This window comes from Pimephales promelas, chromosome 24 (genome assembly GCF_988280905.1).
Source record: "Pimephales promelas chromosome 24, fPimPro1.hap1.1, whole genome shotgun sequence".
NCBI classification, from domain to species: Eukaryota; Metazoa; Chordata; class Actinopteri; order Cypriniformes; family Leuciscidae; genus Pimephales; species Pimephales promelas.
This window is the reverse complement of record NC_142792.1, coordinates 26117880-26145825: the sequence shown is the minus strand read 5'-3', so window position 1 is coordinate 26145825 and position 27946 is coordinate 26117880. Positions and strand designations below refer to the sequence as shown.

Genomic DNA, 27946 nt, shown 5'->3' with positions numbered 1-27946 from the left:
CTCATGAGTGTGTCAGTACGTAAAGTGTTGGTCTGGCATACCTGCATTTGTATAAACACTAACATACAAATGTTAACTTTACTTTTCTTTATTTTACTTCTCACCAGAATGAATTTTCATGTGGATTTTAAGGTTTCCTTGTTGGTTAAAAGTATTTCCACACTTGGGGCATATCCAAGTATTCTTTACTTTGTGAATGCTCATGTGTTTTGTAAGGTCTCCTTTCTTAGTGAAACTTGTTCCACACTCTTGGCAAGTGTAACGTTTATCTCTATTATGAACTATCAAGTGGTAAGTTAGGTTTCCTTTTTGCCTGAAACTAATTCCACACTGTTTGCAGCTGTAAGGGGTCTCTCCAGTATGAATTCTCATGTGGCCTTTAAGGCTTCCTTTTTGCCTGAAACTCTTTCCACACTGAGAGCAGGTGAAAGGCTTCTCTCCAGTGTGAATTCTCATATGGACTTTAAGGTTTTGTTGTTGACTGAAATTTTCTCCACACTCCTGGCATTGGTAAAGCTTCCTTCCAGTGTGAACTCTCATGTGGACTTCAAGTTTTCCCTGCTTTCTGAAACTTAGTCCACACAGATGGCAGGTGAAATTACCTATATTCCCTGTCTTTTGAGCTGTTTTTTGTGAGGAAGTTGTTTCAGTCTGTGAGCAATTCAAAGTTTGTGTCTTATCCTGATCTTTCTCTTCCATTTCATTCAGATCTTGACTCTCCTTTTTCAATGGCATCAGGTCTGAGGTGAAAAAAGACAGAAAAGTTAATCCCAGATTAATGCCAGAAAGCACAAACATTTAGATACTTAAGAAAACACAATCTATTGAGTCAGCATGATATAGCCGTTAAAAGGCTGCTCACGTCTTTTGCGCGCTCAAGTTCGATTTCAAATGTAGCCGCGCGACTTGCACGCTCATAATAGAGCAACGCGATCGCGTCCCTCCACAGTCTTGTCGTCTTTGTTTTAAAATGCAGCCAGACAAAAGATTTAGATTTCCTGGACATTTAGGCGACTAAAGCCAAAACAAGCAGCGTTCTAACTGAATGAATACAGCATCCCTTACCGAGCGTGAGCAGCAGCGCAGCCAGCCACAGGTGCGGTTCCCGAGTGTATTATGTGTGTGCGCTAAACTGTGGCGCAGTTACAAAAATAGCCTAAATTAAAGCATTTTAAAGTTGGGGGCAAAACATAGGCTAATTATATTTAGAATACAGTAATAAATAACAGCTTATAAAAGAATAGATATCAAGGAGTAAATCATTGAAAAATTCTTTCTATTAGTAAAAAAAAAAGCAACCGGTCAACCAATAAGAATGTCAGTCGACCAAGACGGCATCGACCGATTAGTCGACAGCCCTAGAGAAAACACTATTTATTAACTAGGTAACATAAATCAGCAGTGCAAGACATTAAATTCGTAAGGACAAAACAAAAGAACACTTCTCTTAATAAAAACAAGACTTTCAACATATAAAACTAATATCAAACATACACACACAAATTCATACGAGTTGCAGAAGGAAAGAAAGTAAGGAAAGAATGAGTTCCCTTTCGAAGGGAACTCGCACTGCGTCAGATGACGCTTTGGGGAAACGCCTCAGGCGTGACAGGTGTCTGAAATCACTATCAAGTCACGTCAATCACATTGATCGGCGACACCCCGTGAATCATTAACATGAATGATTAACGTGCGACCTGGAAGTACATAAGGGCGCCTTGCAAACATGACAAATCATCTCATCGTCTTCAGGGACTGTTAGTATGAAACGCTACTCAAGTTACATCAGAGAAAGGTAAGATATGAAACGCACAACAAAGGCTGATTTGTTTTCGCAAGTGTGCTGACCCGTGTCCGAGGTTTGTGAGACCGGCTGACACACACGAGAGAATACGCACGGGAAGTTTGAGGGAGCCTTCTGAGCAAACTGCGAGAGTTTTTCTATTAAAACGGTCCGCTCTCGTCTATCCCTCTTTTCGAGTGAAGGGGGCTTAGCGTCTGGTCTTCATGGTGCAGGTCCCGCTCGTGCCAAAGCTGAGCGACGACTTGCGTCATGGGGTTCCCAGATGGAGCTCATTGATCGCCTCAAGAGGCCTGTTAACCTCTCAGATGATTTGATGGCTGACGAGGGCGAAGATGTGGAAGATGACTTACCGACCGTTTCTGCAGTTGCGGCTCTTCCGGACACGCAGAAAATGGTTGAGGAGGTTTATGATCAGGTAGATCCTAATACCTCCTCAGCCACCCTTCCATGTGTATGCAGAGCAGGTGGATGTGATGGAGCGCAAGAGGAGAGACTGCTCGCGGTAGGCTCGATGATCGGTTTTTCCCCGGCCAAACACCACCAGCTCGGGTGAGCCTTCCATTCCTTTCTGATCTTCACTTGGAGATCGAGAAGGCATGGAAGAACCCATACTCTGCCTGTATTCACCAACATCAGCGGGCCAGTTTCGCAAATGTTGAAGGGATCGGAGAGCATGGGTACGTGTCAATGCCGCCCATTGACGAGCCCATTGATCTCGTATCTTGGTGGGCAGCGACACAGAGTTCCAACCATGCCATCCAATCCGCTGAAAACAACGGCTCGTTTGAATGGCAGAGTGTACACGGCAGTAGGTCAGGCCGGTGCTGCACTGCAAACTATGGCGGTGTTGCAGGCATACCAGGCCGACCTACTGGGGGATCTTGACCAGGGTGCAGGGATGTCCCCTGAGGAGATGGCTGAGCTGCACCGTACCACAGATCTGGCTCTCCGGGCTACCAAGCAAACCGCCACCACGATCGGCTGGTCGATGGCGGGGATGGTGGCCACGAAGAGGCATCTGTGGCTAAATCTAGCTGGCATGGGGGAGAAAGAAAAGGCTTTTCTCCTCGATTCACCAGTTTCGCCTTCCGAACTCTCTGGCACCTCCGTAGACCTGTATACCGCATTTTGACCTGTATATCTTATTTAAGACCTGTAGACCCGGCCCGCACCCGGGCAGGCGGGAGAGCATGACCCTTCACGGTCTGAGGACCGTAGGCAGGGCCAGCGAGCCAGTGTCGCATCTCATGCGCCCTCTCCCTCGAGGAGCAGGTTGCAGAGGAGGCGTGACTCCCGCAACAGAGGAGATTTGAGGGAAGTTATCCAGTACAAACGTACACTGCGTCAGTAATGGATAACCTCCTCGGAGGGTCTCGAAATCTGCCCTCTCTCCTTTGACCCCCAGGCGTTCATTACATCAGGCCTGGGGATGGGCCTATGATGAGAACTGTGTTCTGATGGCCCACGTAAGCTTGGTTAGTGGAAACGCCCCTTTCAGGCATGTAACGTGGGGGATCCCAGGCTCGTAAGAAATATCTGGCAAGTCTTCAGTTTTCATGCCACAGGTGAGCTGCTGGTCTTTATAAAGAGTATTTTTTGAAATAAAAAAATAATATGTTTTCTCTTTACAGACCTTGTTACCTGGAGTTACAGGGCCATGTAACAGGCAAGGTAATAAGGTAAGATAAGTTATTGGATTATTAGGGGCCTGAAGTTCCCCGTTAGGTAGCCAGAACGATAACTATGTTAGCCTTCAGGCTTTCAGCCACCTCAGGGTAGAGTAGTTGGCCCCTCTATTAGATTTTTTACTTAGAGTGGTGACTGATGCTAGAGCTTCAGATAGATCTTATGTCTGGCCCATGGGACTGTTTTGACTTTTTGGAGTATTTCACCCCTTGAGCACTGTTGAGTTTTCATTAGATTGAACGTTTCTGCAGCCCTTTGTATGGAATAAGTCAGACTATATTCTTTAGTAGGCTGTGGCTCCTCTGATCCCTCAGATAGATCTATGCTTACAGGCTGGCCCTCACTAGGCCTAGGCTGTGCCAGGGATATTAGAGGCGTTCTGCAAAAATTAGCATTCCTTCCTCTGACCCTTTACTTTGTGAATGTAGGTTTCTGGCATCCCTGTATAAACAGCCTCCTCTCATGCGAGTTATTTGGCCAAGGCCCGCCCCCTTGCACCAAATATGCAACCTGTCCTCATGATATATTAAATACAGCGTATTGCACAGAATCTACACATTTCTGGCTTACTTGAACACACATCACTAAGCAAAAAATAATTCTGCACTTGTATTGGACCTAAAACACATTTTTAGTTGGAAAAAAAAAACCCTGTTAAAATCTATTCCCGATTTTCGTTTTCGAAACTTTTGTTTGTTGGTCCGATCGATTGTGCCATCGATTTTTTGATCATTTATTTTTTAACCCTCTGATGATCTTTGTTTAGGAATCACACGCGTGGTCTTTGGGGTCTATTGGACCCCAGACAATAACATTTAATTTTGTAACAGAATTTTTTTTTTACTAATATAAATGTACTTGATTTATTAATGTTTTTACGCAACATTTGTGCAGTTTTTAGAGGATTTATGATAACTTTTTTTAATTTCTATAAATAAAAATATAAATAAATATTTATTTAAATGGATTTTTTTAAACTCCATTTAATGTAAAATTCACTTTATAAAAGACCCATATTTCAAATTTTCATTCATGTGGATAGCATGGATAATTTTACATGGTTTAATGCAAGATTTCGATCCATTTTTTTTTTTGGAAAATGCAGTTAAAAAAACAACAACACACACTTTAACCACTAGATGGCCATGGAGCTCCACTATTTGCTATTTGACTAACCAAAGGTATCTTTTCACAAGTTGGATTCATCTAAATTTTATAAAATAACAATTATAACAAAAAATAAAAATACTTTCTCAAAGTTTAGCATTTTTTGTACTAAAAAAAATGTTTTCAATAATATTACATTATGATTAGAATCAAACCTGAACAACGCTACAAAGAGAAATGTTGGAGTCTTATGATTTTATCATTTATTTTAGGGCTGCAACAACTAATTGATAAAATCAATTATAATCGATTATGAAAATCGTTGTCAACGAATGTCATTATCGATTAGTTGGCCTGATTATGTCACGGGGATTGTTTACCGGTGATTGGTTGAAACAGGCCAATCATGATGCTCTCCGTCTTACATGCGCTTCATGAGGCACATACGCAAAGTCTCTCTTCCTCGCCACTTTGCCCTATGCGCGCAACACGGACCGTTTGGAGCACAGTCTCTTCTGCCTCGCATGCGCACTCTTGATTCCGTGAGTTTTAACTAATTAGCGGGCTTTTAGGGAACCGCCATCAATATGCGCGTGACTCCTGGAAGTTCCGGGAGACTTGGGATGTCTGTATTTTGTCTCGAGCATCAGGTTATGCAATCAGTTCATTCGCAACATAAGTGATGGATTAAAATAGCCGAGATAGGTAAATAACTGCAGAAATAGGTGAAATTAAAACCGTGTTTACAATGTGAAGCACTAAATATAAAGGCAGTTAATAACAGCTGCAGTAAAATATTGTTTAGTCGTTGTACTTTTCAGCTAATTATTGTTTTTCAAACGCGATCTACTGTCTCTACGTTCAAATGGTTGTTTTCAGTCTTTCTATATTTATTTTATCAATTTATCCTTAGAATTTAATTAAATTAAATAATTAAATGAATTATATATTTGAGATGTTTAGTTTATAAATTCACATCTGAACAACATATCTGTGTACATTTTATTTAACAAACATTGTGTTAACACCAACCCGATCTCACGGGAATTCGTACGAATTTTACGAGGTGGCTAATTCGTAAAAATTCCTACGACCTCACTCGTACGAAATAGTACGATTTTGCTAAATCGTACATATTTTACGAATTGGCCAATTCGGATGAATTCGTACGAATGACCTACCCATTACCCCGCCCCTAAACCTAACCGTCACGTGGGTTTAGACAAATCGTACGAGTGAGGTCGTACGAATTAGCCACTTTTTAATCATTCGTCGAATTGGTCCTGAGATAGGGTAGGTTAACACATAATATGTTGGATATAATTTTTTTTTCCCAATCATGGTTGTCAACTTGCCATCAGCAATTATCATTAAAAGCAATGCAAATATTGATATTAGTAAAAGTGATATTAGTGAGACACGTCGCATCTCTCACGTTGCTCTGCCTCGTCCTGCTCACCACAACCCTGATTTAGGGTTTTATTTAGTTATAGTAAACCAGAAATCAAATTGAAATTTTTATCCGATTAATCGGAAAAATTATTGACCGGTTAATCAATTATCAAAATAATCGTTAGTTGCAGCCCTAATTTATTTCAATCAACAGTTCTAAATATAATTCTAAAATTCTAATCAATATATCAATTACTAACTGTAATATAACACAAATAAACAGAAATGAACAGTTATATTACATATCAAGTAAGAAATGGCAAAAACAAATGAGCAAATAAAGCAGTGAAAATCTTTTAAATGTGTTAAAAATCAGGAAAAATATCATCTCTTTTACACCATAATTTACAAAAAAAAAAAAATTTAAATCCTACAATGTGATTTCCTGGATTTTTTTTCTCACTTTGTCTCTCATAGATGAAGTGTACCAATGACGAAAATTACAGACCTCTCTCATCATTCTAAGTAGGAGAACTTGCACAATCAGTGGCTGACTAAATACTTTTTGGCCCCACTGTATGTGTGTGTGTGCGTGTCTTTTTTGCATTGTGGGTGTTTTTTGCATTGTTGAAAGTGTGACACTTTATTTCTGTCATTTCTGTCTATGTGTTCTGAATTGTTTCTGATTTTGATGATGATTTTGGGTCGATTTTGAGTGCACGAGTGCGACTATTTTTGTCACGCCAACATAAAAACAGATGTTATTCCAATTTATTATTTTTTTTGTAGAAGAAAGTTTCATATGATTTGGACAAGGAGAATTTTTTTTTTAATTTGTGCAAAAGTCATTTGGGGCCCCGCGGACTTTCAGAGGGTTAAAAAGACACATTTCAACGCTAATCGCCTTATTTAACAAACAGGACTAAATGAATGCTCTGCTAATTAGCTGGAGTTGTTTAATTTATTTGTATTGGTACATTCATGACGTGATATGTTTCAAAAGTGGTGGGGACAATTTCAACCTTGGCAAAAAGTGGTGGGGACATGTCCCACCCGTTAATTACGCATATGCTATTACTTATTTGTCTTTCGGTCTTAGGCCAACTACCTCTTTGTTTTAAATAGGTCATTATGGTTCTTATACCATATTTGAAGGGCTTATTTATTTTATTTTGTCTTTTGTGGGAGTATTTCATTTTTTAGACTATGTAACCTAACACAAATTAATGTGTGTAGACTGCATGGCATGTCACTATAATTGATTCCACATTGTTTTTCATTTTAGTTTTAGGCTAGCAGTGACAGCAGCCGCAATCCACCTGTCACTCAAGTGGCCACGCCCTTAATTATGCAGAACTTTAAGGCTTAATTTAATTTACAAGAGAGAAAAAATAAAATAAAAAGGTCAACCCCCTCACAGTTGTCATGAAGGTCAATATAAGCTATATAGAATAAAACCACTTTTTTGCTTCAGGCTGTAAAGACATTTTTTTTCTGTTGTAAATTTGGGTTTTCTAACATTGGGGAGATGCAGATTTGACTTACTTTTGCAGCCAGCCTCATTTTCTCAGACAGAAACGGTCAACTTTGTAAATAGTTTTGTAAATCTGAAAATTTGTTCATGCGTCTAGTAGGCTATAATTTTATGAATATATGTATAATATTAATTTAGTGATGGTATTTTCTGAAATAAATATTTAATAAACCTAGTTATTCTGAATTTGCTCAAAAAACACAGCACTGCACCACTTCCCCATGCCCACCACCACAAGCAAATTCTTCTCCTATGGGAAACACTATCGGCTCAGATTTTGATTTGGTCTCTTCTGACCAATACCTGATCCAGCAAAAAATTATACAGAGTATTGCGTATTGGCACACCCTTAAAAATTGTATAATTTATTTCTGTAGTTCTACAGGATGTTTTTGGATCAAATGACTGAGTTCAACTTTGAGAATGAAACTAACCTGTTTGTTCCTCAGTTTCTTCTCGTTTCACACTGAATGTTTCTTCTATCTTCATGTCTTCAGTCTCCTCTTTAGTAAACGCAATCTGTGTTTGTTCCTCAGTTTCTTCTTGTTTCACACTGAATGTTTCTTCAATCTTCATGTCTTTAGTCTCCTCTTTAATAAACGCCATCTGTGTTTGTTCCTCAGTTTCTTCTTGTTTCACACTAAATGTTTCTTCAATCTTTATGTGTTCACACTCCTCTTTAATGAACGCCATCTTTATAATAGTGTCACATGTCTCAGTCGCTTCACCAGGAGTTCTTGTGTGTGTTTGTTCTGTTTAAAACAAGAATAATTAACAGAAAGAAAAATTAATCCAAACTAAATCTCAATCAGCAGTGTCAGTTCAATAGTCCAGCAAACTAATAAAGTCATTCAGTTATTCTGTGATTAAAATCACAATAGACAAATAAACACTCGAAATTAGCACTATAAATTAGTGAAAGAATGCTAATTATAAAGACACTTTATATATATTAGGCAGTTTTAGTGTTTTGTAGAAGTTGAGATATAAATAGAAATGTAGCGCTTCGAATCACTGAATCAATTTGAAAAAGTATGTGACCGAATTGAAACTCACATTTTGTTACTCATGAGTTTTCATTGCATTGCGCATACTGCGCATACAACGTTAGATAAAGCAATGCAATGTTAAACTTAATAATGCCTAAAACACAAACCTTTCTTCAGCCGAATCACAACAGATGTGGTAGCGCGTCGCCGCCTTATGACCTCACACTTGGATATCAAATTAAAAGTCCTTCTTCTTCTTTCAGGATTTAATGGCGGTTGGCAACTCATCTCAAAAGTGCATTACCGCCACCTACTAGACTGGAGTGTGAGCATGAAACTGCCATCAAGAAGAGATAGAGGAACTCCTATTAAATTATTTAGCTTAGCCCATTGTTTTTTTAAAACAAAATTAACAGCTTGTGGATTTTCCAAGATGTTTTCCCCAATAAACATTCAAGTGTAAAACTTTGTTCATCCATTTGTACCTTTAATTCTGTTCTATCTTCTTCATATTTTTTCCAGTCTAACAATGTTTCACTGTCTCTTGTACACTGCAATAAGTGCATAATCCAGTGGGGTGTTTTACTATTTTATACAACGTTGCATTTAAACCAGTGTGACCTATCCTAAGACGTGAAACTAACATCCCCTCCCTTGGGTTTCTGCCCTTCCTCATGCTTGTGACTATTTGAATACTGTATAGATGACGTCCTGTATCCGCTGTGTTCCAATATTCCTGCCATATTTTAAGTGAGTGTTGTTTTATAATGGTTTTAACCTCTGCTCTACTTATTGGTGCACATCTATTGTTTCATGCTTTATAGAGTTTTTTTTTTTTTTAGCATATCTACAACTTCATTTCCTTCCACCCCTACATGAGCAGGAACCAACCCAAAGGAAGGAGACAGCTGCTCTTTTATTAAAATTAAAAGTCCTATTCACACGCTGCTGGTTAAAATCACAAAATTACATAGAAATTTACGTAGAAAATAATGACAAAATTCACAGCAGAATGTATTTGTGAAATGCATTTATTACACAATGGTAAGTTGGATTGGATTGGATTAGCCTTTATTGTCTCCTAATGGAGAAATTCATCTTTGGCCTTCAGGAAACAGATGTAACACAGTATACATTATACATAACACATAACACACAAACATGAATTACAGATTATATTAATGTTAAAAATTAATGTCACACCCGACATGATTAACTTAATTAATGTCACACTTAAATTCTAACACACACACCGTTTGTTTATGTGATTTTAGATATTAAAGGTCATGTATTAGTAGATATTTTGTTATTAAAGAAAAAGGAATACGTACATTTAAATAAAATACACAAACAACCAATTAGAAAAACAGGACAGTAATTAAGATCATTGCATCCCAAAATAAAAAAAAATAATTTATTTACAAAGAGAAAATATAAGAAGAGGGAATCATTGGCATGTGTTGAATCCTCAAATTTACACTTTAATCCTGAACCTCATAGTTCAATACTTAGATCCACGCAGCGACTCACTGGATTCCCTTTTTGGCATGTGTAGCTGCTGCTGTTACAATGAGAATTGCATTGTATATTCATTTTATTCACAATGGGATGTTACTTAAGAAATGGACACTGAATATTGCTGTATTGTTTTTTATTACAGTTTTCACCTACATGTAAATGAGGAAGTGTGAAAGTAAATGATCAACCTTACTACGACGCTGTCTTCATTTGCAACGGTTTAACTTGGTGTTTAGTCAGAGTTTCAAAACCCTGCACGAGAACATTACAAAGAGTAGTCGATTGCACTTGCCCGATTATTTTCCCTGCCCTTTTAATCAATGTTTGGAGTGATGATTTTAATTTAACTGACAGGTTACCAAACCAAACTACCATACCATATCGAACAATAGACTCAATAGCTGCCTTATAAAACAGTAGCATAATATCCTTGTCAACTCCCAAGGCTCTGGCTCTGGACTGGCTCTTGCTGTCCCCGAAAAGTCATTAAAGACATCGTTAAAATAGTCCAAGTGACTACAGGGGCTCAATTTTAAGTTTATCAAACGACGAGAACACTTTTGTGCGCAAAAAAACAACAAAAATAACAACTTTATTTCATCTATTCACTTCCTTTTCCATGAGCCTGTAAGTCAGTTAACATAGTGTGATTGCGTAGAGCTACGTCACACGTAGGCTCACTATTGTCCGACGCTGGTCATGTGTGTGTGTGATGCGTGTGACGTACAATAACAGAAGCTTACGCTATTAAACTAGTAACCTGACTCGCGCAGAGGGAGAAATAAACGAATAGTTGAAATAAAGTCGTTATTTTTGTTGTTTTTTTTTGCGCACAAAAGTGTTCTCATCGTTTGATAAACTTAAGATTGAGCCCCTGTAGTCACTTGGACTATTTTAACGATGTCTTTAATGACTTTTCGAGGACAGCAAGAGCCAGTACCTCAAGAAGCCTATGGACTGTATGCAGGAGCGATCTTAATATCTTAAATATCTTAATTTGTGTTCCGAAGATGAACGAAGGTCTTACGGGGTTGGAACAACATGAGGGTGAGTAAATACTGACAGAATTTTCATTTTTGGGTGAACTAACCCTTTAAGTCCAGATGTGCAGTTGTTGGCTACACTGCGTTGTTATGCTCTTGGTAGTTTTATGGAGGTGGTGGGTGATGGCCTAGGGCTCAGCAAGTCTTTAGTCAGCAAAACTGGGATAGCAGTAACACCTTTGCTGTTACAGCTGTTGAAGAGCATCCTTGTTTCCCCCAAAACTCCTGAGGAAATACAGCTGGCCAATCAACAATTCTATGAATTTGACAACATCCCCAGAGTGATTGGCATCATTGGTGGTGGCACCTTAATCCCAGAATTAATCCCTAAGATAAATGACCCCTTGTACATTTGTAGGAAGGGCTATCCAGCCATTAATGTTCAGGTAGTGTGTGATCTCCTGGGAATGTTTACTGACATTGTGACAAAATGGCTTGGAAGCACACATGACTCTTTTGTATGGGCCAATTCTGCAATTTACCAGATGGCTGAAGAAGATGGCTTTAGTTATAGCTGGCTCCTGGGAGACAGTGGATACCCTCTTCGCCCCTACCGCTTGACACCTGTGCAGCATCCAGCCACCATTGCAGAGGAAAGGTTTAATCAGGCCCATGGAAGGACTCACTCTATAGTGGAGAGGGCTATAGGACTATGGAAACAACATTTTCGCTGCATCAGCAAAAGCTGTTCTGTTGTTGTGATTACTGCAATTCTCACACACTCACTGATGATGGCTTAGGCCGAAACGCGTCTGTGTGGACATGGATAAATATGAGCTGCAACTATAGAGAGAGTGCGGTTTTTCATCTTTATTTTGATTACTGCAATTCTCCACAACATTGCAGTCAGGGAAAATGCCCAGCTTCCTGAGGAGGAAGTTGGTGCCGTTGGAGCCGATGGTGAGGAAGATGCTGTTTCTGATGATGATGGTGAACCTTTGAACCCACATGAAAAATCAGCTTTCAAATTACATTTTAAAATATATTAAAATAGAAAACAGTCGTTTTAAATTGTCATAATATTTCACAATATTACTGTTTGTCATTTTTTTTTCATCAAATAAAGCAGCCTTGGTGAGCAGAAGAGACTTCATTTAAAAACATAAAAAATCTTACTGATCTAAAACTTTTGACCGGTAGTGTATATAAAATGTTCAGTCAGTTTCAATCAATGTAACAAAAAGAGAGTCATGTTTATTGCAGTTTATTTAATATTAATAATAATGTTTTTCAGAGAAGACACGTCACAAGTCAGCACTTACATTGCAGAACAAATGACCTGTTATACATGATGTGTAAACGCATGAAAACATCATCATACACAGCTTTCTACAAATGCATTATACAAAGCTCTTATCTAAAGTCTAAACTATTCACTATTAAAACTATTCACTATTCACAGAGCATTATTTGGTGTCGCAATTTCGTTGCAAACAGACTTTTACGATATGGATCTACCAGCAATCCCACAAACACGCAAGTAACCATTTTTACTCCAATGTCTGATCTGTGATGTGTAATTATTCAAGTTATTTAGACAGATTTTATTTTTCTCAAAATCGTTCAACACTTTTTATGCATCAGTAAATCAAGCCAGTAACTATAAAGGAGTAACGTTTCTCTAAGTAGGAAAATAATCTTATTTAAACTGTGATTAAATTATATACAGAAAGCAATAAAAAGCAGCCTCCTTTTCCCAATTGCCCAAAACTGTCAAGTTTATCTGGACACTTGCCGAAACTCGTTATGAAATAGAAATAATGACGTTACACGGCACACCAAAGCTCTTACTGTATTTACATAGTGTTTGCAATGCATTGGTGAAAGCATTCATATGTTGCAATGATGAATCTCTTAAAGGTTCTCTGAGCGATCCTGGGTGTTGTTGACGTTCGGAATATTTTCAAACAAATCGGAGGCTAGCTAGACCCTCCCTCCTCCGCATCTCATCTCCTCCCCCTCCCTTCCGTGCTTCCTGAAATAATTGTGAACGTGCATAGTTCTAGCTAATTATATCATTGTGTGGGTTTGGCGAACATAAGCGTCAATTTAGAAGGAAAAAAAACAATTTAACGTTACCCACCTGTCCAGCAAAAACAGAGCAACCTGAATGTCGGACTGGAAGCCCTTCTGCCGCCGGAGTTCTCGCCATCGTTCAAAAGCTTTGCTACCGATGTAAATTCTGAACTTCGCACGTTCTTTATCCGACTCCTTCTTCTTTTTAATTTGTTCTTCAGAACGACGTCTCTTTGGTCGTGTGTCGGCCATTTTTCAAACTTCCCTCTGATGCTTCTATCTCCTTCACACACACACACCCTTCATGTGCACGCGCACTAACCCCCCAGACCCACCCTCAAATACTTCTTGCCAGTGATTGGCTGGAACACTGTTTGTTAGGTTTCGTGGTCCGGGTAAGACATGATTGTTTTTGTTGCCGTTTGTGGAGCCTGTGGTGTCTACAGAGACCGCGTTTTTTTACAGTGTGTTTAGGGGACAGGCAGCTAGCCGATAGTGAGGAGACGTTTGATGTATGTGACAAAAAATGTTTTGGCCCCACATTGCTTAGAGAACCTTTAATTCACGCGATCAACAGACTGTCTGTCATCTGCTCAATGCTCATCACTGCAACCTTTCATGTGATGGAACAGATCTAAATACAATGCTTCAAACAATTGCTTTTCACGATTCCTTCTCGATAGCTGTCGTAAATAATTTGTTAAAGTATTCGAGAGATTTTCACATGTAATTCTAGCTATTTCATTTGCAAAGATGTCAGCCAATCACAGCAGTGGGCCTTTCCACTGAAGTCTCACACCAGACACGCCCCTTCAAACAGAGCGTTCAAATCGGAGGCTTAAATCAGAGTTAAAAAAATGCTTCTTTTTTATTATTTAAAAAAAATAAGGTAAAAATTATTCTGAGATTATAAGGGCACCCCAGGAAACAAACAAAAAACAATGACCCCTTTAAGGTTTTCATATTGATTAAACCTAATTGTTCACACCGTTGGCATGTTAAGGATTGCTTCTGTTGTGAATGCTCATGTGCTTTGTAAGGTTTCCTTTCTGAGTGAAACTTGTTCCACACTGTTGGCAGGTGTAAGGCTTCTCTCCAGTGTGAACTCTCAAATGGTAAATTAGGTGTCCTTTTTGCCTGAAACTCATTCCACACTGTTTGCAAATGTACGGGGTCTCTCCAGTATGAATTCTCATGTGGTTTTTAAGGTTTCCTTTTTGCCTGAAACTGTTTCCACACTGAGAGCAGGTGAAAGGCTTCTCTCCAGTGTGAATTCTCATGTGGACTTTAAGGGTTCCTTGTTGACTGAAAATTACTCCGCACTGTTCGCAGGGGTAAAGCTTCCTTCCAGTGTGAACTCTCATGTGGACTTCAAGGTTTCCCGGCTTTCTGAAATGTAGTCCACACAGATGGCAGGTGTAATCACCTATATTCCCTGTCTTTCGAGCCCTTTTTTGTGAGGAAGTTGTTTGAGTCTGTGAGCAATTCAAAGGCTTTTCTTCAGTTCTGAAATCATGATGTGTCTTCTCCTGATCTTTCTCTTCCATTTCATTCAGATCTTGACTCTCCTCTTTCAACGGCATCAGGTCTGAGGTGAAAAGACATAAAAGTTAATCCCAGATTAATGCCACAAAGCAGAAACATTTAGACACTTAAAACATTCAAACTAATAACATGTATGTTTGATTCAATACACCAGGACAGACAAACTTAGTTCTTGGAGGGTTGCATTTGCACCCTCCATTTGACAAAAGTCCTGTCTCTCTGGTTGTTGTGTGGGACTTTAATTTTTTTTACAGGGTGGCAGAAATTTATATTGACAGCGCTGAGAATGCCAGAGCCTGAGCACTCACCACAAAGGCCATCTTCCTTAGTTTACAATCTGTTTAACAGTCCTATCTTAAGTTGTAATGCAGATGCGGTTGATGACTTGGTGGAATAGCAGAAACGAGAATGGAGTTCGCTGGAAAATCTGCATTTACGTGCATTTTTAGAGAATGGTGTTGGCGCATCTGTAGGATTTACTCCCAGTCGTTTTTGTCGTCACTAAAGCCAGATGCACACTGTGTGATTTTTAATTGTCCTTCACAATTGTTGCTTGTCAGATTGCACCAGGGCTTGACATTAACGCTTGTTTTTTTAAGGTACAAGTAAAAGAGAATTTAAAGTCCCCGGGAAATCAAAATTGAACCTATTTACTTTGTTAGTGCATATTACTAGTCTTGTGGTGAACAATTAATCCGTGCAAGTAAATATATATTAAAAAAATGTTTTACCTTGGTAATCTTTAATCAAAATCTGAAAAGTTACTTCCGGTCTGGAATGGTTTCTTTTTTTGATGACGTAGGTTTCACAGTTTGGGTGGGGAAACGCTTAACCACTCCCCTCAAACCGTTAGTTTGCTATGAGCGAGAGATGGAGAGGAGGAGCGCTAGAGTAAAACCCTGCCCTCTGTTCAATATTCCGTTTCACTTGGAAATACGTCACAGCACTGGAGAAAAATCGTTTGCAACTTCCGGTTCACGGGGACTTTAACTTGCTCGACCGGACAAATAGCCTGATTAGAACAGACTGATCTCATGAAGTAGAGTGTGTATAACACGCCAATTCGTATTTCCATTTTTGGCGTGCTATCAAGACGCATAATCGCTTTTCAGCGTGTTTATGAACGTGTTGACTTAACGTTATTACTGTATATACAAATATATGACCTACCTCAATCCCGTCCCTAAGTCTACACGTCAATGGCATTTATGACTCTTCCCCTACCATACTAGGGAAAAAAAAAGATCGCTCCCCAGATGTAGATCTACATTTTGCATCGTTTCGCTCGGACATTTGATGGCGTGTACAGACATGCGGAATCACTCGGACATTAATGGCGTAGACATACACGTGGATATCTCATATATCTCATAATGCGTAGAGATAACACGCCACTTGACTCGAAAGTGGCTTGTATGATTACGCAAAGTCATGATGTCATGTTGGATTAGAACGTCAATAACAAAAACAAACTAGGGAATCACTAACATGAGAGAATGATTCTGATTTTATTATATTAATTATAAGTTGTGATCGATGGATAATAAACGTATTACTGACAGTAACATGTTTACGCTGTTGAGGCTCGCGCAACTTCCGAGTAGAAATCTACACTCAGAAATTATTTCATTTAATCACCCCTACCTAGGGTAACAGCCCTATAGTGTCGTCTTATTCTAAAGAATTGAATTTATTGATAAAATTTAGGAATTTAAAATGGAAGATGAAGGAAATATTTACTAAGATAAAGGTGCAGATATTACAATATGCAGATTTAAATATATCAAAGCTAATTGAACGCTGATGAGAATATTGCTTCAGAATAATTATATTTAATACACAAAAAATAAAATCTGGACAAGCAACTTTTTTACTCGGACAAGTAAATGACAATTTACTTGTCTGAATGACAAGCCCATGAAAAGGTTGATGTCAAGCCCTGCTGTACGATCATGATCATCACTGTAGGTCATGTCACACTGTAAGATCTCAGTTGTCATTAATGTTAGACTTAACATTAATTTTTAAGACACTAATGTTGTACGTCAGTCAAGGTGCAGTAAAAACAGATGCAAGAAAACTTGTCCAGAGTTTTACATCAATCAATGACACGTTCAGTGGCAGTGAGCTGCATTACATGCAGGATTGAAATGGTGGCAACAAAGAAATATCAACCATTAATTTTGGTCATGGCTTGTCTTGAAAACCTAAGACATATTAATCGGCTGTTGGAGAGCATGTCAATCTAACGATCAAAGACTAAAGATTTTAGCCTAGGATCGGAGGAATCTTCTAGGATTTGCAAATGCCTCAGACAGCCAAATCGTTGCGGAACTCGCAGAAACCACATATACCAATGAGCTACAAATTAGTTCATTTTAAGGGCATTTTCACATGTAGACCTCAGTCCTTTTGGTGTTCACATTATATAAGGACTCAAAAGAGGACCCAGTTCCTGTTTTGATCCTCTTCTGCACTGAAATGACACTTTCTTGTTCACACCACAACCTCATAAGAACTCAGATCCTCTCTGTGCATTTCGCATGTGCACTTCCACCTTCGACAACATCTGGCAGACAAGCATAAGCATTTGCACCCCAAATTTCATCCAGGTTGTCGTAGAAGAGAAATTACTTTCAGTGGACTCCCCACTTCAACGCATTGTCACAGGTGCTCATGTACTTTTGTATTATTTTTTTTAATTTTAACATGGCATTGCAATGCGTTTCTTCTGTTATACCTCTTTTAGGGGTGGCCGATATGGCAAAGCATCTATAACTATTTTTCAGGAAAATCACTATTCATGATTTTATCACGATTCTTTTCATGTTGTTTTTACTATTTGCCAAGTGACTGAGCAGTACAGACACACGTATGTCCCCATTTACTAAGCCTTGCAAGGTAATAATATAATAGAAAAATGAAAGACAGGCCATGTAGGCTATAATGGGCGAAGATAAATCTTTATTTCATTTTTTCTTTGTTATTTAAAAAATCAGAACAAAGCTGCACAATGCAAATACAAAACATACTATACAAATGAAATAAACAGTGCTTTATTTTTTCAGTCACAGTAGGTGAATATAACAGAACCCTTCGAATACGAAATTGAATAAACATTGATTCTTATTGAAGCTACTGAAGTTTTTTGGTGAAGATCAGTGATTTTCTTTTTTGTTGTTATTCAAGGACTAACGGTAAAGTGCATTTTCTGGTTTCTGCCACTTTAAGAGCTCACACACGGATAAAGACACACTTCCGTTTATATTCCAGTCTACTTTCACTTTAGATGGAACTGTTTGTGTTTGTTTTGTGTATGAAAGTTTAAGCTCAACAAGATGCGAAAGATAACTCAGATCAGTCCTCACACACTGCAAGAATCTAGAGTGTGCGCACTTTGTGTGTACGCGCTCAGAACATGAGCGTACCCCTACCGCTGAATTAACATGTTAATGTTAAAATGTTATAGTTAATGTATCGTGTTGCACAGTACGTTGGGACAGAGGCGCCAGAAGCACTGCTACTTCTGCGGAGTGATTGTGGAGGTGTAATGTAAAAGGTGTTCTGGCTTCTCAAGTTAAGATACAGTACACAGCATGAATGATTACACCCCTCTGAAACCCAACAAATTCAGAAAAAGGTGATTATTTTTAAAGATGTGTAATCATTTACTTGCCTCATACTTTCTAAGTTTATTAGCTTACAAAAGTTAGATGATTAATATCATTATTAAAACTCAACCGTTTAACTCTGGGGGAGTTGTAAAATTAGCCTATTTCCAAAAAAAGTGGAGTTTCCCTTTAAGCTGGGTTTAGTAATTTGCTGGGTTTAATAATTTGCTGGGTTTCATTTTGTTCGTCTGTATTCTGTTGCAAATTCTGAAAAGGCATTTTGTAAGCTATAATTCATGCTGTGTACTGTATTATAACTTGAGCCAGAAACCCTTTTACATTTAATAGAAAACATAATTAACCATTTATATTAGGAATTTTATATTACGAATTAATTTAGCTACATTTACAATGCTAACCATGAAAATGCAGCATTAGGGTATGTAAATATCTCTTAAAAACACAATGAAAACAGTACACTATTAAGACTTAATGTTAATAAAGTATTTGGTAAGAATCTATTTTAAACAATGAATTAAATCACATTACACATTAATAAACCACAATAAATAAATAAAACAAATTAAGTGATGTCTCAAGTCAAGTGAATAACATTGGACAGGCGTACAATCACAACTGACTTCCGGAAAAGGGAAAGTAACCAATGACATTTGAAGTTATTAATACAGTAAGTCCCGGCCCTCGACTGGCAAAAATAAAAGTGTTAGAGTGAGGAAAAGCAGCAGGTGAGAGCAGATCGAGCACGAGGGCTTGTATTGCGTGCAGAGGAGATGTCATGCGGGCGCGTGCAGAGTTTGAATGACCTCACGAGTTCCTGTTTCCTTGTGTGTAGATCTGTTATCCTCTCGCGTCAGCATCAATTGTGCGCTCCGTTATTATTGGCATTGATTTGTCGGCTAGATTTGTCGTTAAAAATCACCCCCGTCGCACTAGGACAACATTTATTCTGATTAATTTCATGTGACTGATCATGCTGATAGCAGCATCAGAGAGAAGAAATTGCACGACTTAAAGGGGCAGTCCGCAGTTCTTCCTTTGTCGCCATCTCTGTTAGAAATCTGCAATCACAGTTATTCGCGGAATTATCAACTTTACGTGACTGCACGGAATTGGAAACTGAACTACAGGTAGCCCTAGCCTGACTATGTACTTGCGCTCAATTTCAGTTCGCTTCTGTACTCAGTCTGAGATAGGTCGCTATCTCTCAGTTTTCTTCTTCGGCCTGAAAACAGCCGGCCAATCAACGAACAGAGGGCAGGCTGAGAGCAGTGACATAGACGCTAAGCGCAGAGTTGAAGATTTTATTTTCGGTTAGGGAAATCGAAAACGACCGCGGATATGGAGATGCGGGATGCAATTCGCTCGGTTGTGAAGAATATTCCCAGCATTTGCAAACTGAAGTCCGAACAAGTAGAGTGTTTGTTAAACATTTTGAATGGAGGTGATGTTTAAGTTGGAGAGAGATGATTGCATTATGTGATTATAACCAATGATTGTATAATTCAATTTCAGACAAGCGCTACGAAGCAAAGTGAAGTAGCAGAGTTCGGTATTAAGCTTATTGAGATAGTCATGTAGTGTACCCTTCAGTCTAGTTTTTAATACAAGTGTGAAAACACCTTACATTTGGTACACCATTACATTTTTACAATAACAAAATAATTAAATAGAAGAAAGGACCTCCAATTGGAGACTATACAATGGAAAGAATAGAAGACCGGCTGAATGCGTCACATCAGAATACACTGAAGACGAACACACTTACATCATATACACTGTGGATAATCAGAAAAAACAAATTATACTATGTAACTACTAGTGATAAATGTACAAACCTTGTTTGCATTGCCTTTACTTCATGTTACTTTCCCAACAAACCAACTCCAGGGACAGAAAAATCTGTTTCTCTGTAAAAGGAGTAACAAATGAGTGTCAATTACACAGTCTGAGTTATGTGATGGAAACAGCTAATCACGTTAAAGTAGTTAACATGTACAACCAAATAACAATCATAATGCTATAAAATAAACAGGGTATGAACTTAATGCCTGTTATGCAAAAACGTGTTTTAAATAATATAACTATTCCGCTTATATAACCCCTCCGCAATATTACGACAGGACCAATATCACTTTACCGATCTGATTCAGTTCCAATACTTGACAACGGAGGCGGCGGGTTTGGTTCTTTTGGAGTAGAGGTGAATTGCTGCCTTTCATATCTAGCACAAAACAATTGATATTTACCATAATGCACATAGAAAAATGAGAAAGGCACAACAAAGTAAACTCTGTAACTGTATGAATTAAAAGTCCCCGTAAAGACAAAATTAAGTATGTGTTCTGATCAGTTTGTCACACCACAGAAAAATGTATTATTAGCCACACAGCCAAATTTGAATGACAAAAAAACTGGCAAGTACATAAAGTCTTAAACTATAAGCTATCAAAATCTTGAAAAAGTGAGCATTATTCTCTACTCTCAAACACTGGGGGCGTGTCCGCCCCTCGCGGGAAAACTGCCGACGGTGATATTAGGCGATACTGCTTTTAGGACGAGAGGATGAAGGCCGATGCGGGAAAGAGTCGGTCCAGTAACAGCTGATTATCAGTGAATCCCAATTGTCTCAGACGAAAGTTTATAAAACTATCCTGTGTAAAATAATCACTACAGAGGCAGGTGTTGGCAATCCTCAGCTCTCCATCAAGGTTGGCTCTTCATAAAATTAATCCACTTCTTCTTGATGTTATCATTTTTCGGAAATTTAAATAAAGAACACTGTGCTGTTTGTACGTGATCGCATCCAGGTAGTACGCATTTCCGTGAAAAAGGCATAGATAGATAGCAAACTGTAGGCTGTAATAACTAATAATACTGACAGTAACTCACAATTGAGTGCGAATGTACTATATTGTTAGGGGAGGGGCCAGCCTCAGGGCCTCCAGTGAGTCATCAAGTAGGAGCGTGTCCAGGAGCTCAGGGGCTCCAATGCATCATCAAGCAGGGGCGTGTCAAGGAGCTCAGGGGCTCCAATGCGTCATCAAGTAGGGCGTGTCCAGGAGATCAGGGGCTCCAGTGAGTCATCAAGTAGGAGCGTGTCCAGGAGCTCAGGGGCTCCAATGCGTCATCAAGTAGGAGCGTGTCCAGGAGCTCAGGGGCTCCAATGCGTCATCAAGTAGGGGCGTGTCCAGGAGATCAGGGGCTCCAGTGAGTCATCAAGTAGGAGCGTGTCCAGGAGCTCAGGAGCTCCAATGCGTCATCAAGTAGGGGCGTGTCCAGGAGATCAGGGGCTCCAGTGAGTCATCAAGTAGGAGCGTGTCCAGGAGCTCAGGGGCTCCAATGCGTCATCAAGTAGGGGCGTGTCCAGGAGCTCAGGAGCTCCAATGCGTCATCAAGTAGGGGCGTGTCCAGGAGATCAGGGGCTCCAGTGCGTCATCAAGTAGGGGCGTGTCAAGGAGCTCAGGAGCTCCAAAGCGTCATCAAGTAGGGGCGTGTCCAGGAGATCAGGGGCTCCAATGCGTCATCAAGTAGGGGCGTGTCCAGGAGATCAGGGGCTCCAGTGCGTCATCAAGTAGGGGCGTGTCCAGGAGCTCAGGAGGTCCAGTGAGTCATCAAGTAGGGGTGTGTCCAGGAGCTCAGGGGCTCCAGTGCGTCATCAAGTAGGGGTGTGTCCAGGAGCTCAGGGGCTCCAGTGCGTCATCAAGTAGGGGCGTGTCAAGGAGCTCAGGAGCTCCAAAGCATCATCAAGTAGGGGCGTGTCCAGGAGATCAGGGGCTCCAATGCGTCATCAAGTAGGGGTGTGTCCAGGAGCTCAGGGGCTCCAATGCGTCATCAAGTAGGGGTGTGTCCAGGAGCTCAGGGGCTCCAATGCGTCATCAAGTAGGGGTGTGTCCAGGAGCTCAGGGGCTCCAGTGCGTCATCAAGTAGGGGCGTGTCAAGGAGCTCAGGAGCTCCAAAGCATCATCAAGTAGGGGCGTGTCCAGGAGATCAGGGGCTCCAATGCGTCATCAAGTAGGGGTGTGTCCAGGAGCTCAGGGGCTCCAATGCGTCATCAAGTAGGGATGTGTCCAGGAGCTCAGGGGCTCCAATGCGTCATCAAGTAGGGGTGTGTCCAGGAGCTCAGGGGCTCCAATGCGTCATCAAGTAGGGGCGTGTCAAGGAGCTCAGGAGCTCCAAAGCATCATCAAGTAGGGGCGTGTCCAGGAGATCAGGGGCTCCAATGCGTCATCAAGTAGGGGTGTGTCCAGGAGCTCAGGGGCTCCAATGCGTCATCAAGTAGGGGTGTGTCCAGGAGCTCAGGGGCTCCAATGCGTCATCAAGTAGGGGCGTGTCCAGGAGATCAGGGGCTCCAGTGCGTCATCAAGTAGGGGCGTGTCAAGGAGCTCAGGAGCTCCAAAGCATCATCAAGTAGGGGCGTGTCCAGGAGATCAGGGGCTCCAATGCGTCATCAAGTAGGGGTGTGTCCAGGAGCTCAGGGGCTCCAATGCGTCATCAAGTAGGGGTGTGTCCAGGAGCTCAGGGGCTCCAATGCGTCATCAAGTAGGGGCGTGTCCAGGAGATCAGGGGCTCCAATGCGTCATCAAGTAGGGGTGTGTCCAGGAGCTCAGGGGCTCCAATGCGTCATCAAGTAGGGGTGTGTCCAGGAGCTCAGGGGCTCCAGTGCGTCATCAAGTAGGGGTGTGTCCAGGAGCTCAGGGGCTCCAGTGCGTCATTGAGTCCCTATTTTAGTCCCGCCCAAAAAATCAGGAAAACAGAAATGGAAACTCCACAATTCAATACTTCCTAGTTCACAGTCTTTGTAATATGTTTTAGCAACACATTTGTAACATTTATAAAGTGTTTAGAATTTTATTTAGATTTGCCTTTACAGGGACTTTTTTGTGCTACTGTTACATAATTGAACCATTGAAATGTCTTACCTGTCCAAAAGAAAAAAAGCCGTCTCTGTGTCAGTTTTGAACCCCTTCAAAACACGAAGTTCACGCCACCTTTCAAAAGCCCTGCCGATGTTTATCCTTGTTTTCGCATGGTTCCGGTTGCAGGCTCTTTTTTTCTCTAGCCACTCCAAAGTCCGAATTCTTTTGCGTTTTACAGCGGGTGAATCTGTTGTAACAGGTGATTGTCGTTTGAACCTTTCTGGATCCACCATCAAATTAATAAGTTTAATTATATAATTTGCTGTGAGAAAAGGCTATAAATCTTCACCTCCAACATCCTCACACACACAATATGGCCTACTAGCCGAGACTCTGCTTTATGTGTACAGTTGTGACGTAATGACTCAATATAGTCTACTAGCCGAAGACTCTTCTTTATGTGTACCGATGTGGCGTAATGACACAATATAGCCTACTAGTCGAGACTCTTCTTTATGTGTACCGATGTGGCGTAATGACACAATATAGCCTACTAGTCGAGACTCTTCTTTATGTGTACAGATGTGACGTAATGACTCAATATAGTCTACTAGCCGAGACTCTTCTTTATGTGTACAGATGTGACGTAATGACTCAATATAGTCTACTAGCCGAGACTCTTCTTTATGTGTACAGATGTGACGTAATGACTCAATATAGCCTACTAGCCGAGACTCTTCTTTATGTGTACAGATGTGGCGTAATGACACAATATAGCCTACTAGTCAAGACTCTTCTTTATGTGTACCGATGTGGCGTAATGACACAATATAGTCTACTAGTCGAGACTCTTCTTTATGTGTACAGATGTGACGTAATGACTCAATATAGTCTACTAGCCGAGACTCTTCTTTATTGTACAGATGTAGCGTAATGACGCAATATAGCCTACTAACTGAGACTCTTCTTTATGTGTACAGATGTGACATAACGACTCAATATAGTCTACTAGCCGAGACTCTTCTTTATGTGTACAGATGTGATGTAATGACTCAATATTAGGGCTGGACGATTAACCGAAAAAATAATCGAAACAGAAATTCAGAGCCTATAACCGACGTGATTTTACCATGTCGGTTATTTCGGTTTTTGAATACTATTAATAATATATCAGCCCACTGTGTGTTAACGTACTTTCCCCTTAAAACATAGTAGTCACGTCACTCCACCCCGTCCAGTCTGCGACATTGAAACAACATGAGCCCCGTTGAACGCAAACACGGCCCGGGATTGGTGCCGCCAGGTTGGGGACAGAGTAATGCCTAATGATGCCGTTTAAGCTGGGATCGTTCACCAGCGTGAAACGGTACGTAATGCGCCAGTTTATTATCGAATCAGAGAAAAACAAATGCACAAGCGTGGTTTTTGGAAAAAGAAATCGCAACTCATAAGCAAACTATAGACGCTGCTGAGACATGTCACGTGTCTTTGCTGGTTGTGTGTGAATGCACTCTCTGATTCTAGGAATAGATGGACAAGAGCTGCTTGTACCAAAGAAACATGCAAAAAAGAGAGAGACAGACAAACGCCCAGCAACAAGTGCTTCTACTCCACACAGCAGCTTTCGATAACACAAGCATTTACAAATGCTATACTATATGAAAAGGATTAGTTTTAGTTTTATACAAGTTATATTTTACTTTTTAGATGGGAATATTTACAATAATTTATTTTATTAACAAAAATAACTATTTTCTAAATTTTTTAAATATTTTTAAATATTTAATAAGCATTAAAAGCTATCTGTGTGTTTCCTTATTTTAAAAGCTCAAAGATTATGCACTCTTTCATTAGAAAAAATACATACACATTTACAGAACAAGCCAGAACAAAAAATTAAAATAATCGTTCAATAATCATAAATCGAGGTGACTTGTTCGATTAATCGTGATCGTAATGACTCAATATAGTCTACTAGCCGAGACTCTTCTTTAGTACAGTTGTGACGTAATGGCTCAATATAGTCTACTAGCCGAGACTCTTCTTTAGTACAGTTGTGACGTAATGACTAAATATAGTCTACTAGCCGAGACTCTTTATGCTCAAATTCATTTTGGATTAATTTTAACTTTTAAAAGTTTCAGACTGCAGCTTTAAATATTCATCTGCACTGGAACTGCACGATAAATAGCAATTAATATGAAATTGCGCTTTGACTTATTGCGATTATAAAATTGCAATAATGTTTTGTGTGCTGACGTACGGCTCTGTGATAAGTCATAAATCTTGCTCCAACTGAAAGCAGTGAACGTTGCGAATATCGGATTTGGATCGGTCTCGTCTGGCCGATACGGCACAATACTGACACGGTATTGGAAAAAAACAGAAAGAAAAAAAAACAGTATCGGATCGGCACTTCCCTAAAGAATATCAATTATTTCTGTTGAGCTGAACATTTCAATAGGGACCAAATGACTGAGTTCAACTTTGAGAATGAAACTAACCTGTTTGTTCCTCAGTTTCTTCTTGTTTCACACTAAATGTTTCTTCAATCATCATGTCTTTAGTCTCCTCTTTAATAAACGCCATCTGTGTTTGTTCCTCAGTTTCTTCTTGTTTCACACTAAATGTTTCTTCAATCTTCATGTCTTCACACTCCTCTTTAATAAACACCATCTTGGTTTGTTCCTCAGTTTCTTCTTGTTTCACACTGAATGTTTCTTCAATCTTCATGTCTTCAGTCTCCTCTTTAATAAACACCATCTTGATTTGTTCCTCAGTTTCTTCTTGTTTCACACTAAATGTTTCTTCAATCCTCATGTCTGCAGTCTCCCCTTTAATAAACGTCATGTTTGTTGGTTCCTCAGTTTCGTCTTGTTTCACACAAAATGTTTCCTTAATCCTCATGTCTTCACTCTCCTCTTTAATAAACGCAATCTTTATAATAGTGAGTCACGTGGATCTCAGTTGCTTCAACAGGATTTTTCTGTTTGTTCTGTTTAAAATGAGGATAATTAATATAAAGAAAAAAGGCATCTAAACTTAAACTGTGTGCATCTCAATCAGCTCTAGTTCAGTTAGTCCAGCAAACGCAATTAATGTAAGTTTATTAAATCACCCGATTACACACACAAAAATTAGCACTAACGTTACAAAATAATAAAAGAATGCAACTTATAAAGGCACTTAATATATTAGGCAGTTTGAGTATTTAATGATTTATATAAATAGAGATATAAATAGAAATGTAGCGCTTCAAATCACTTAATCACTTTTAAACAAATATTTCATTCATGCTCGCCAGCGTCCGAACCAGGGTCAAACTGAAACGCACCTTTTGCGTGCTTTCGTTGCTTCTTTGCTCACATGACGTTAATACATGTTAAATAATGCAATGTTATACCTTATAATGCCTAATATATTATGCGTCGCTTTTAAAACTTTGAATCAGATTAAACTGCTTATACCGCTTAAAACACAAACCTTTCTTCAGCCGATTCACAACAGATGCTGGAGCGCGACGCCGCCTTATGACGTCACACTCAGGATACTAAATTAAAAGTCCTGTTCACACGCTGCCTGGTTAAAATCACAAAAGCGCATAGAAATTAATATTTCTTTGTAATACCTTATAATTGATGTATTTTTATTTTTATGTTTATAAAAGATGGCAAAATTCATTGCTGATTGTATTGGTGAAATACATCAATCGTAAGTTAAAAATACTGCTCACATTGACAATTAAAATATAAAAATTAAAGCAACAACACTGTCATTTCATTTATTTTGTGCTTAACAATTAAAAAAATCCAGATTAAAGCAATAACACAATGCTGTCACTTCATTTATTTTGTGTCTTAATTAAATACTTTTAATTACTTCTTTTTCCATTTAGACTCCCCAGACAGCAAACTGACATTGAATCAACGTGGAAACATGACATAGAAACAAAGTTGATCTGGCATTGTTTTGCTCATCGAATTAACGTTGAACCAACGTCAGACGTGGCATTCTTCAAAGCTAAATGAAAATCGATCAAATGGTTTGCTTTCCTAACGTTGATTTCAAGTTGATTTTCCATTAGTTTTGAAGAATGACTCGTCTGACGTTGGTTCAACGTTAATTCGATGAGCAAAACAATGCCAGATCAACGCTGTTTCGATGTCATGTTTCCACGTTTATTCAATGTCAGTTTGCTATCTGGGTCACATCTACAGACACAGTTCATTGTCCCATCGAGACAGTTCAGCCTCCAGCCTTTCCCTGAGATTTACACCACTTCAGTTTCTCTCCACTTCATCCACTGTCCCATGATTATCAATTCTTCTGGTTCTTCAATCTGCCATAGATCAGCATTGAATGGATGGTTGGTTCACCAACAGATGAACATCCTCTCATTATTTACTCACCCTTATGCCACCCGCACTGCTAAAAAAGTTGTATAAAATGAGTAACATACTATAATAATCCACAAAAATAGTACATCACAGTAGCACATAAACTACCCAAAATCAAGACTTTGATTTACTGTCTTTGTATATTAGTCCAGTCATTTTATGAAAAAAGGTTGAACAAATTGCAACAGAAGCAAACTCAACTGATGTTGTATCCTCAATATGTCCTGAGTAAGGAAAAAAAGGCCCCGAAGAATCCCATTAGGGAAAAGTTTAGAAAAAGACCCAAATATATCCCATTCATATTCATTCTGTTTCTCACGTGAATAGGGTAAAAATTTTAACCTTTAGATATCATCATGAAAATCACTGAGTTGATTACTTACATCAAGACAAACGAAAAATGTATTACAAGTTTTTTAAATTGTTA

General features: G+C 39.4%; 1 protein-coding gene across 2 annotated transcripts; it reads right to left on the bottom strand.

Annotated features, from left to right (window-relative positions):
• Positions 1 to 72: 72 nt before the first annotated feature.
• On the bottom strand, positions 73 to 26761 carry LOC120489841 (uncharacterized). 2 transcript variants are annotated; one of them, XM_089126989.1, is made up of 4 exons: positions 26606 to 26761; positions 25627 to 26117; positions 14089 to 14677; positions 73 to 595 (listed from the first exon to the last, which is right to left on the bottom strand). In XM_089126989.1, the coding sequence occupies exons 2-4, from the start codon at positions 26027 to 26029 to the stop codon at positions 94 to 96; spliced, it is 1494 nt and encodes a 497-aa protein (XP_088983115.1). In that variant the 5' UTR covers positions 26030 to 26117; positions 26606 to 26761; the 3' UTR covers positions 73 to 93. The 2 variants fall into 2 exon arrangements, with proteins under 2 accessions (XP_088983115.1, XP_088983116.1); XM_089126990.1 differs by lacking the exons at positions 14089 to 14677; positions 25627 to 26117; positions 26606 to 26761 and adding exons at positions 7958 to 8275; positions 8680 to 8767 and having other exon boundaries at positions 73 to 740.
• Positions 26762 to 27946: the final 1185 nt, after the last annotated feature.